The 12,735-nt window shown below is 38.3% G+C and overlaps 1 protein-coding gene across 6 annotated transcripts in view; it reads right to left on the bottom strand.

Moving 5' to 3' along the window:
* Positions 1–12,735, bottom strand: part of FAT3 (FAT atypical cadherin 3) — a 677,141-nt gene that overhangs the window by 200,550 nt on the left and 463,856 nt on the right. For all 6 annotated transcript variants that reach the window (XM_016921780.4, XM_009423966.5, XM_054662602.2 and 3 more), the window contains one exon: positions 44–105. In XM_016921780.4, coding sequence (XP_016777269.4) covers positions 44–105 — 62 coding nt within the window. The remainder of the gene's footprint in view (positions 1–43; positions 106–12,735) is intronic.

Below are 12,735 nucleotides of genomic sequence, written 5' to 3'. Positions count from 1 at the left end.
GAAAGTCAGTTTTAATGAATTTCAGTTCCCTCTATGTGCTTACCTCCAGAAAATGTTCTGCCTGCTGTTCTCGATCCAATTTCCTTGAAGTTGTTGTAATCAGACCTGTGTAGAAATGAGAATATTTGACTTTTAAATATCTGGGGCAAACAGCTTACTGAGTGTGGGGAAACAAGTCCAGTTAAAGGAAAAGCAAAAGTGGTATGGAACTGTAACTTTCCAATCCCCCATGACAATCAGAATGGTCTCAAGAATTATTCTTAAAAGAAAGTAAAATTTACAAAGAAAACCTGAAAAATTGTTTCAGCCTGTCTACCACAGTTGGGGTACATCCCACTTTGGGGATGTAAAAAATCACTAAAAAAACTTCTGTTTTTATGATAATGAAGAATTCCAATGATTCATTTGCATATGACTGAAATTCTACAGTAGAAACCTCATTAAAGATTTTAGAGTTCCTGAACAATTAATGGGTTGTTTAAGCTGATTAGATTCAGACTATGAAACAGTACTTTCTTACTTAACTTTTATATGCACATATAATTTTTGTTATACTTGACAAAGAATGTTGTAATCGCTACTTGTACACATAATTATTTCATATTTAATAACTTACACACCAAAGATTTCATACTGTAATTTTATCATTTTGTTTTATGTGTTTGAATCTTTATACAAAACAAGTTCCACATGAAAAATATCTACCTTTTCTTCCAATGGTGTTTCTCATAAGTGAATCACCCCTTTGAGTATAAAGACAAAGAAAAGAAAATGAGAAGACAAAACCTTCAAGGCCTCTCAGCTTATTGCACCAATTTGTCTTTTGCAGGTTTTATTATTCCTTTTGTCAAATGGCAATTAGGAGGTCAAATTTATGTTCCATTTCTTGATTCCACAATGTCCCTAAAGAGAATATGGTGTGGGCTGTTTTCCTGGTATATGCTGATGGACAATGGAGGAACAGAGAAAAATCATATGAAAAGCGTGCTCCCAGTGCTGGTGAGGTAGGTGCAATGTGGAAAAGTATTTCCAGGGGCTGTGAAAGAGCTCTTGACCTCAAGCTTCTGTCTTATACAGAAGTGGTGGGTGGGAGCACAGAGATTTTAGAGAAAGCCAAGAAGATACCACAGGAAATTAAATGGCTTCCCACGGCCTTCAGAATAATATCCCACTCAGAGTAACATGGCTGTTTATAAGCTAGCCCCTCCTCTCCACCTCCACACTGCCCACAGGAGGAAAACCTGTGTTTCCAGTGTATAAATGACCTAACTTTCCATGAATTCATTCTGGAATGTGCCCCACAGATTTTTTTCTTTATCTTTTTTATTGTAAACTGACAAGTTGTAGGTATATATATATATATATATATATATATACATGGTATATATATATATATATATATACATGGTATATATATATATATACATGGTATATATATATATATATATACATGGTATATATATATATATAGTAAAAAATGAGCTTATGATTCAAGCATGCCATGTGAAATAATTAAATCAAGTGAATTAACATATCCATCACCTACAATACTTATCATTTTTTTGTGGTGAGGACATTTGAAATTTATTAGCAATTTTGAAATGTACAATACACTATTATTAACTATATTCACCCAAGCTGTACGTTACTACACTGAGCTAGATTTTTTAAGTTTAGCTCAGATGTTAGCCTTTGCTGACCCTGTTTAACAGGGTTAGGTGGCCATCTGCTCTGCCCTCATATAACCAGTGCTCTCCATTATTGATCTCTGCCTTATACTAGAATCCTTTGTTCACATGTCAGTATTTCCTCGCTAGACAAATTGACAGAGTTACTTCATGGGACGGGCCTGTCTTTTGATTCGGAAACTCTGATGCCTACCTAGTTCCTCACCTAGAACAAAGAATAGGAACTCATTAATGTTTAGTTAATGAAAAGTTGCTCTGGAAGAGATCTGCTGTATTCTATTCTTCAGTTTTGCTACAGACTTGGAATGTGTTTGTTTAGGAGGGTATTGTTTTGTGTGTGGAGGGTGTATTTGTGGGTGGGAAAGGCTTGTGTGACATGTGTACTCATAAAGTTTGCAGAGTTCCTCTGTGTGAATGAGCAATACTAGGCACTCTTGGATGTAAAGAGCTACTGTCTGAGATTAAGGAGGAAAGACTGCCACCAAGAAGGTCAAGGAGGATGAGTAACTTTCCTTCCTTAGCTGACCATTGGAATCACCAGGGAAACATAAAAAACATGGATTTTTGTCTCCCTGCTCCATCCCTCATTTACTGTATCAGAATCTCTTGGGGTGAGGCCTGTGACGGTCCTCTGATTCTAAGAGTAAAGTACTATCCAATTCCACTATCTTTCACTGAATCTCACTGTGACTTTTTATTGACCTTACTTCTTCTGACCAGACATGCCCAAGAATGAAATACACTGAGCTGCTCTAGCGTCTAGATCAGAGCATTGGGCTCAGTGGGTGTGGGTGTGGGGTGGGGTGATGGAGATAGCCTGTGAGTGCCTGCTGTGGGGAGGTGAGGAGAGGAATAAAGGGCAGCACATCGCTCTGAGTCACATTGACAGAGGGTCTGTGTGGTCACCCCAGTGGATGTCTAACACACATATCTGACACCTTCATTTTTGGGCCATTCTATTGGACAAGGTCATATGTCACAGAGGCTCTTTCAAAGTGGGGAGTAACTCTCTTCTCACAAGGCAGGGGAAGCTTTCATGGAGCCTCCCCTCTCCTGTGTGGGGGCTCCTCTATTAGAGTCCACAATAGGAATGAGACATGCTTGTTATATTGAGGCTATAAATGAGTCAAAGGGCTGTTGGCCTTCACCCTGCTGCTCTTCCGGCCACAAAAGACCAGGACCCCTTTGCCCTCTGTTCCCCTGGGGACTCTCTATCATCACAGGTGCTCCTTGCCCAGGGTCACATGGCCACAGCCCATTGTGGTGTGGCTGTGCACAGGGAAGAGGTCAGCTTCCTCTCCTGATGATTCTCAGGGCGATTCTTTAGGACATTCACTTGTTTTCACAATGCCTACATGTAACTGGGAGAGCTGCAGGGTCCCCTTCACCTTCATACCTTCACCTGGATGTGTTTCTCACATATTGATCAGCCAACAGAGAGAGACAGGCTTCCTGAAAAGTCTGAAACAACATACACAACAGTGAACTTGGAGCTGTGAGGAAGACAAGCAGTTTCTGTTCCTGGAGTAAAAAGACACAGGAAAGCCTCTGCAGGTTACAGTTCTCTTGGCTTCTACCACCTTTATTTTCACAGATATGAAATAAAAGGCAAGAAATAAAATGTAACTTAAAAGTGGAAATCGGTAGGAAATCAGATGAGGTGGTATGGGGATAGGGAGTGTCTGCTAATGGGTACAAGGTTTCTTTTTGAAGGGATGAAAATGTTCTAAAATTACAGACTATGGTGATGGTTGCATAATTCTGTAAATATTCTGAAAACAATTAAATTGTATCCTTTGAATAGGTGAAGTTTATTGCATGTAAATTATATGCTAATAAAGCTGTTAGAAAAATCACTAGAAAATCATAAACCCTGACTTTAAGGTTTTAATAAGTCTTTTATGTTTGGAAAAGGTAGGCTCTTAAAAATATTTACATGAATGAATGAATGAATGAATAGGTTAGTTAGTTTAGGCCTCAGGCATGAAGAAGGGTTGAAATGAATAGAGCTGATTGGGCTTGTCCATGGGAATCTGGAACATGGAAACATTGAAATTTTACGGTTACAGCAACAACTGGTAGTTATTTGCAGTTGAAAATAAATAAATACACCTTGTTATCAAAATCTTGATAAAATAAATCTTTTTATCAAGCCAGGGTCAGCTAAACCACTAAGGTGTAAAAGCTTTCCTCCTGCTCAAAGTACCTACTTACGATGAGCTATGGTACCTCAGCAGCACTGCCATTTTTTACAGTCAGAAAAGAATGCAGTGAGCCATCCTTCCTGGCCCAGAGGAATTAGTTAAAATGACCAGTGCTACCTCTTCATTTATAATAACTTTGTTGTAGCTGAATGCATTTGGAACAAATAGAGAATAAGACAACAAGACAATAGAGAACAAGACAAAATACAGAGAATAGAGAACAAGACAAAACAGAGCAACCTCCCTCCTCAACCACTCTGACTCATCACTGGGGAAGGCAACCCCATTCTGTAATCTGTACGAGAGAGGTGTGTGCATTACACATGTAACTGTAGACCCACTGGGCACAGTAAATTGGGGACTGACATGATGAAATTGAATTTCAAAGATAAATCATAGGCAAGCTTTTGAATGTGGTTTGGAGATATAAACAAACACATCATTTGATATAATTACATATGCAAACCTCCAATTTAGGAGGGGAAGTATGCCAGTCCTAAGTGAATGATACTCAATAAGGAGGCGGGGGAGACATATGGCTGGAACTGTGCAATTACTTTAAAAATGGCTGCTTTTGATTTTTTGTTATGGAGATGGAAGAATCTAATGACCTCTCTCTGAGAAACAGCCTGAGCATGAAAATGTGGCTGCCTGTTCGAAACAGAATTCAAAATGTTCTAAGTAGTTATGGTCAGAGAAGTGATACTTGTAAGGATGACTTCTTTTCCCTGATTTTTCTGCCTGTGGGTGTCCTGGGTCGCAGCTGTGTAATCTGCTGCCATGACATTCACATTTTCTTTAAGTGCTACTTGAAGCAATGCAGGTCTTAGCTGTTTCAGCATAATTCTCCAAGACTGTTGGAAGCTGGGTTTGGTATTTTAAAAATACAACTAGAATTATCAGCTTTGTGAGCGACAATTAATTCTTTCCTCTGTGTTCTTCACATCCCATCCCCTATGCTTCTCACTTCTTCATGTCTGTACCCAGCTATCTGGCAAACTCTTCACCATCCTTTCAGACAGTTGAGTTGTTACTTTCTACGTGAAGCCCTCTCGGACCTTTCCTTACCTGGCATGTTGCATGTAATTAATTCATTTATCATCTGAATCTCCATCTAGACTACAGCTGCAAAAGGCAAAGGCTTTGGGTCTTTAAACACAACTAAGCCCACAACTTAGATCAATGCCTCCTCAATTTTTTGAATAAAATACTACTGTTGCAGCACACAACATTTTGCTCTAATTATTTTCCAAACAGTCAGTCTTCCCTAATAGGGCACAAGCAAAAGAGTGGTGAATAAATCTTATTCATGTTGTATTCCTGGTGTTTAACACAGAAACTGGCACATTGTAGGTACCAAGCAAAATTTATCTGAATGAAGGTGATGTGGATGTAGTCTTCCAGAACTCTCAATGTTATTTTATTATACAGAGTGGCCATAATGGTTCCAATGCATGGGTGTTAAAGCTGTCTGAATGCTCTCCTCCATCCTTTGAATAACTTTAATGTTTTCCTGTTTTTTGGAGGTCATCAGAGCAATTCCTGATAGCCTTTTAAAAATTTTTTTCAGCAGCTGATTAAATATTTTTAATCTTTAATCTTATGCACAAAGGATTTGTGGCCATTCCATTGTTCTCTCCCATCCTGATTTCTACCTAATTTAGGGAGAAAAATAGGATAATAATAATATAGCTGTATCCAATATTTATTGAGTACTGAATATGTGCCAGGCACCATATTAAACAGTTGATATACATAATCTCATTTTATCTCACAATAGTTCAGATATCATATAGTCTAAGAATATACATTACATGGTTGCTTTTTTAAAAAACAGACCTAATGCATGTCTTTACCACAACTTTAATTTTTCCTCTAACTCTGAAATTTCAGAGAAATAGGAATTATTTTGACTCCATTTGCAGGAGGAAACAGTTAAATAAACTTGCCCGAGGTTAATTTGTGATTTATGACTATACCACAATTCAAACCCAGCAACTCTTGGCCAGGTGTGGTGTCTTATGCCTATAATCCCAATGCTTTGAGAGGCCAAGGCAGGAGGATTGCTTGAGGCCAGGAGTATGAGACCAGCCTGGGTAACATGGTAAGACCCTATCTCTTTAATAATAATAATTAGACAGGCACCTATAGTTCCAGCTACTTGGGAGGCTGAAGTGGGAGGATGGCTTGAGCCCAGGAGTTTGAGGTTACATTGAGCTATGATTACGTCACTGCACTACAGCCTGGGTGAGAGAGAGAGGACTCTTTCTTTAAAAAAAAAAAGAAAACTCGTAAACCAAAAATAAAACTAACTCTGGAGCTTCTTCAGTGTTTCCTTTTTATCTCCCTAGCAGAAGATGTGGAGCATTGGCAAAGTCATCTGTCTAGGGGCCAGGAGACCTGGGTACCAGAATCGGCTCTGTCAGTAACTGGTCATAAGATCACAGGAAATCATATTCCTTCTCTAGGCCTCAGTTTCTTCATCTAGGAAAGTCCTAATGCATCTTTTCAGTGTGAAGAATGTACAGTAATATAAGGAATATTACAAGAAGATCATTAGTCTTCTTCCTTCCCTGCTTTATTCCCTGAGCACACTTTCTTCTCCATGGTTCTGTGCCCGGCAGTGCAGGACCTGGGTGGGTCACCCAATCGGGAACAATACATGCTGTGTTATAGTTTTTATTTATCCACAGAATTGACATGAAATTAAACATCCTATGCATATTTCTCAAAAGGAGGAAAGTCAAAATATCAGTTAAGTACGTGCTTTTAAATAGGGAAAATACACACACTGGTTATTCCCACATTTATGATGTCTTCTATAAGATTCTGACTTCTAGAACCCCTATTTCCACCTCTTTCCCTTCAGCCCATTAAGAAGCATTAAAATATTCCCTGCAGTATTTACATATGGACATCAGGCTGTGCACTTAATTTGGAGAGAAATGAAATGCATGCATAGTAAATTCAACTTTCAGGAGTAGAGGAAAAATTAAAGTTGGAGAGAAGAGTTGTATCACATTTCCTTAAAAAATAAACAACCAAGTAATATGTATTCTCAGACTGGATGATATTTATTTGAAAAGAAAAAATACCAGAAAGAAAAAAATATATATACAAGAGCTACAACATCAGTTATAAGGGGGTTAAAAAAAGGATTCTGGAAACTACCCCCACGAGATATGCTTCTTAAGTAAGGGTTGTTTCATCAGGTTTGTAAAGACTTGGAATTGCTCAATTGAGCACATGGTGCTGCTATTAAATTTTCTTAAGAAAAGTTGAAGGGGAAATCACCCATGGAGCTTAAGCCTGCAAGTTGGACTTCTCTTCATAAATAGAGATTTCTGAGATGCTAATAGAAGCTTTAAAACTGTAAAAGTGAGGGTACATTTTAAACCAAAGTATGAAGATGCTGTGGGTCAAACATGGTTTATGGCTGTTGGTTTTCTGTAACAGATACATTTCATTTCTTTCTTTGCAAGCCAATGGATGGCATTTCTGAATTCTGCCTTAGCAGCAGGGAAACCCCAGGCAGTATTTTTCTGCCAGAAATATTTTCCCTTTGGATTCAGGATTCTGTAGCCGCTACAGGTAGCAAAGGGAACAAGCCATCCTGCAGAGGAAAACTGTAGAGGCTGGCACAGACCTGGCAACTTCCCTTCAGGCCTAGTTGACAGATGGAGTTGCCCACAGCCTGGAGGGAGAGTTGTAAGGTTCAGGCAAGCCCTGCTTCCTAACTCTATTGCTATACTAGATTGATTAGAAGCATTTGGGTCAAGTCCACTTGTCATCAGAGTGAAGGGTAAGGTGGGGCCAACAAGGAAGGGAGTAGTGAAGATGATCTTGTATGGTAGACAATACTTTCAAAGTCCTCCTCCTCTGTATAATCCTCTCCTGTACCCAGTGGTCTTGCCATCCTCATGCACAAATGCATGCATGCATGTGCACACACTCATACAGTTAGAACCAGAGATGCTGTGTACATGCCTAATTTTACCAGAATACCTGGATACTTCCCACTCCCATCTGTTCTTCCATCAATTCCTCTCCTCATCACTAGTCTTCATGGTTCTTCCTCCCAACTGCACAGAGCCCTCCGGTTCTGCCTTCCGATTCTGCCTAGATGAGGATGCACTTATGCACCTGAAGAAGTCTCTAGGCTATTAAGTTAAACCTTGAATGCCATATTGGATTTCTTCAGAGAAATTAAGCCACAGATGGCGAACCAATACTAAGGATGTCGTATGAAATGATGCCATCTTTAGGTGCTATTTACATACCACTGATGTGCATGCTTAGACGTGCAATATGGCACACTTCTCCCCCTTTCCCTTTCTGCCAAGATTTTTTTCATAATTCTGAATATTGGATAATCAAAATAAAGAAGCATAAGTGACTGGCAATCTAAATTCCACTATATAGATGAATCCTAGAGATTATCTAGTCCAGGAAGCATTGTAGTATACTGGCTAGCAGTACTCAGGCTCTGGCATCAGACTGCCTGGTTTCCCATCCCAGTTCTACCTCTAGGCAGCTGCATGTCCTTGGGCAGTTTACTTAGCTTCCTCATCTATAAAATGAAGCTTACTAAATTAAATAATTAAAAATGCTTAGCATGGTTCCTGGCACATACTACATGCCCAAATAATACTATTCTTATTATCAGCTCTAAGAACAGTGTGTGGAGTATCATATGTGTTCAATGGTTTAACTTTGCTTCCTTCCCACCTAAATATTTGGGCAGCAAAAGTTCTAAAACATTTAATACTCACTCTGTCATCTGACAGATAAGGAAATTGAGGCTTACAGTATAAGTAACCTGTTCAAAGACTTACTGATTTAAAAAATCCCTTTATCCATGCATGGTTACATTTTTTTGAGAGGATAATATATAATACTCTTGCTACTTGAAGCATAGCATGCATTAGCATCATGAGTGCTACTTGGGAGCTGGTTAGAAATGCAGACTTGTAGGCTCCCCCCAGACCTAGATAATGTATGCACAAGAATTTTAAGATGACTGGCTCTAGACCATGGTTGGTTTTCAAACTTGGCTGTGCCCTGGAATCACCTGGGGAGTTTTAAAAAATACTCACGTCAGGGTCCCACACCCAGAGATTATGAATTATTTGGTATGTGGTGAAGCCTAGGCATAGGTATTTTTAAAAAATTCTCCTAGGTGATTCTAATGTTCAGCTAGGGGTGAGAATGACTGTATATCTAGTTGTTATCTTCTGGATGATGGGGTTATAGTAATTACTTTTATTGGCTTATCTAAATATCTAGTTTTTCTAACATGAACAACACTCAACTTTATGAAATAAAATAATTTACAGGACAATAAAATAGAGGCACCAGGAACAGCCTCCCGTATGTCATCATCTGAATTCCACAACGTTCTGATCCGAATCCTTCCAGCAAAGGACTAAACTATGTGGTTACCATGTTTGTTTTGACTTTACTTATTAATTAATTAATTAATTAATATTTAAAGACAGGGTCTCGCTGTGTCATCCAGGCTGAGTGCAGTGGCATGATCATAGCTCTACAGGCTGAAATTCCTGGGCTCAGGCAATACTCCTCACTCAGCCTCCCAAGTAGCTGAGACTACTGGTGCACCATCATCCCCAGCTAGTTAAAAAAAAATTTTTTTTTTTTTTGGTAGAGATGTGGTCTCTAATTCCTGGTCTCAAATTCCTGGCCTCAAGGTGAGCCTCTGGCCTCAGCCTCCCAAAGTGCTGGGATTCTACGTGTGAGTCACCTTGCCCAGCCTGTTTTGACTTTAGATCTGAGGCATGCTAGGCATGCCTAGCAAGGAAGACAGGAAGCCCTGCCTTCCCATACTATACTGGCTTCCATCAGCTACAATTTCACTTCTGCATTCAGGCATACTTTCTTTTACCGCCTATAGCGTTACACACTGCCTAGCCCCATCTGGCCACCAAGATCTCCCTAGCAGAGGTGGAACACCACCTCCATACAGATGCTTTCTCTTCCCCACAAAAACACATTTGGACACAAGGCAAAAGATAAAAAGATACAACAATAAGTCTCTATATTTTCCTTCATCAAACTAACAATCCAGTGAGAGAGGTAGACACATATAAGAATCACTACAGTACAAGGCAAGATCTAACACACACCCTAGACAACTTTGAGTGTCCCTAAGAAGGAAAGATTAATGCTGAATTGTACAATCAGAAAAGATAAAGGAATGAGCTGTGTTTGTACTGGGCCTTTAATGTTTAATAAGAATCTGACAGAGAAGTTGTGAAAAGTCAAAATGTCCAATCTCCATTTAAGATTAACGAGACAGAAACTTAACAAAAACGGTAAACTTGGGTCTAAGTCCTGGCTCTGCTATTTTTTAGCTGTATGGACAAGGAAACTTACATAACTTCTCTGATCGCAGTCTTGTCATCTCTGAAATGGGGACAATACTAGGTTCCTCAGAGGCTCGGTTAGAAACAATAAAGCTGAGGTGCTTGGCACAGTGGCTTGTACTCAGATGCTGTTTAAAAAGCAGACACAGTATCTACAAAAAGCAGTGTATTATATTTTATTTTTATTAAAAACCCTAATAGCCCTGGGGTGCTATTTCTAGCCTATATTAAAAAGGAAAACCTTATTGTATCTGGATTGTTCAACCCCCAAAATGTCTGAAAATTTAATAACCAGGAAACTAAAAGTTGAAGTTTCTTTTTGTTCAGATGAACACTCTAAAGTTCTGTAATTCCTGACACACTTGAGGTGTGAAAACAGCCACTGCACTCCCCTTAGAAATCATGTCACTGTAAATGATTTGTTTCTACATCTGTTTTCATCTGACAGATAAAATCAGGAGGATGGATAAAGTGCAAATTACTCAGAGAATGTGCAAAGTCTTGAAAATGCATGTGTGCTTTGTAGGCATGCAATCCTTTAAGATCATCTTTGCTCTATAATTTATACAAGACCCCTTAGGTAGGAGTGATGTTTTGAAACTCAATTTTAAAAATCTGGAAAAAATATCACTCGTATGGAAAGCTTTGAATGCTGTCAGAAGACTGATAATGCTTTTTTTTTTTTAAAAAACCCACATATTTTCCAGTTAATTTTCACTTAATTCAAACTTGCCCTTTTGTCTTAAATTTATATTTACATTGTAAAACCCCATTAGTTTTCATTTCACCTGTCTGAGAATATATAACAGTTCCAAAGCTGGTTGGAGTTTACCTTTGCACTACCTAGGTAAATTAACAGGATGAAGAGGTCTCAGGGGAATATTTATTGTACTCAAGATAAACCATTTGCAGAGCACTTCAATTTTAACAACCACCATTTTGATGTTGTAATTGCAAACAGCCTATGTAACTATTCATTAGAATCTGTCCAAGCAGGTCTTTTGTTTGGCAACACTATGCTAATATTAGCATTAACCTTATGTGTTTATTTGAGAGCAGTAAATATGTGTTTCCTGAAATATTCTAGAAATCCACATTTTCAGCTGCTACAACGTGCTCCTCAGAGTCTGAATCAGTGGCATTTCACTGTCTTTCTGTTCTCAGGGAGGAAGTACCATCTCTCATAAGAATGATACAATTTGTGCTTAATCATTTACCAATACAACTTTGGGCAAGTCTTTAAAAATGTGCACCTCAGTTTCTTCCTCTGTAACACAGCAATCATTTTATGGAGGAGCAAATAATCTCTTCATCACTAGGGGTAACATACGATATTTTTCCCATATAAACTTAAGTGGAAACAAAGGAGAGATTAGTATTATTTATAACTGCTTTATAACTCCTTGGAAGAAATGCTGAATAAGTCAGGGAAGAAGCCTTGTATTTTCCCTCTGCTCTTTAGCAGGGGACTTCATAAACAATTCCTTTATACCATTTTGTATTCTGTTTACATGTTTTTTTCTGTCAATAGACTGTGGCTTCTCCAGGGCAACCATATTTTTATTCACTTAATGTTCATTAAAGGAATGCCTTTTAAGAGCCCAGGCTACTCATTGTATCTTTTGTGCTTAGCACAGGGCCTGGCATATGAAGGGCATCAATAAATATTGGTCTATTGACTAAATAAACTATAATAATAATAATATATAATTAAATATATAATATATAGTAAACACAATCAAATAAATATATAATAATGAAATGTGTATGTACGCGTGTGCACACACACACATGCTTCCATCCAAAGCAGGTAATGGTCTATACATATGGGAATATTCATTTAGCATTTACATTATGGCTTGTAAAGACTTTTTGGGAAAAGTTTCCAAATTCAGAACGAATTATGTGCTGCGATGATTATTGCTATGGGTTTTTAACATAAAATGTTACAGGTTCATAAAAAGCCATGTTTTTTGGTGTCATGTCAGAGTCTGCAGTCTGTTTGGTTAATTGAGGTTAATGGAGGGAAATGGCAGATTGCCAGTGCTAATGAGTTTATCTTGATTCTTTTTCATATGTATTTTATTCCTCTTTTGTTTTTACTTTTTGTTTAACTAAATTATGTTATTTAAACAAGAATCTGTCATGTATAAGTAGGGATTGATAACCTATCAGAGAGGGCTCAGCCCATGTTTCATTTCTCAAAAAACATTTTAAAAAAGGAAAGGAGAGGTTACAAAAAATAGTCAGTCTCTGATTTCTGTAGGTCCACCAAGCACCCCACGATACATATCAAGATGGAGGATAAGACAAAGCGCCCTGTAGGATCACACTCCCTGGCTGGAGTTTGATGAATTAATCCTTCCAAAACTCTACTAAGAATCTAGCAAGAAATGTGCTAAAGGCATATATCATCCATCTCTTATAGAAAAGATGAGCTAGGTGGCATTTTAGTTTCTT

This window comes from Pan troglodytes, chromosome 9 (assembly GCF_028858775.2).
Source record: "Pan troglodytes isolate AG18354 chromosome 9, NHGRI_mPanTro3-v2.0_pri, whole genome shotgun sequence".
Taxonomy (NCBI): domain Eukaryota; kingdom Metazoa; phylum Chordata; class Mammalia; order Primates; family Hominidae; genus Pan; species Pan troglodytes.
This window is presented reverse-complemented; position numbering and strand designations above follow the sequence as displayed.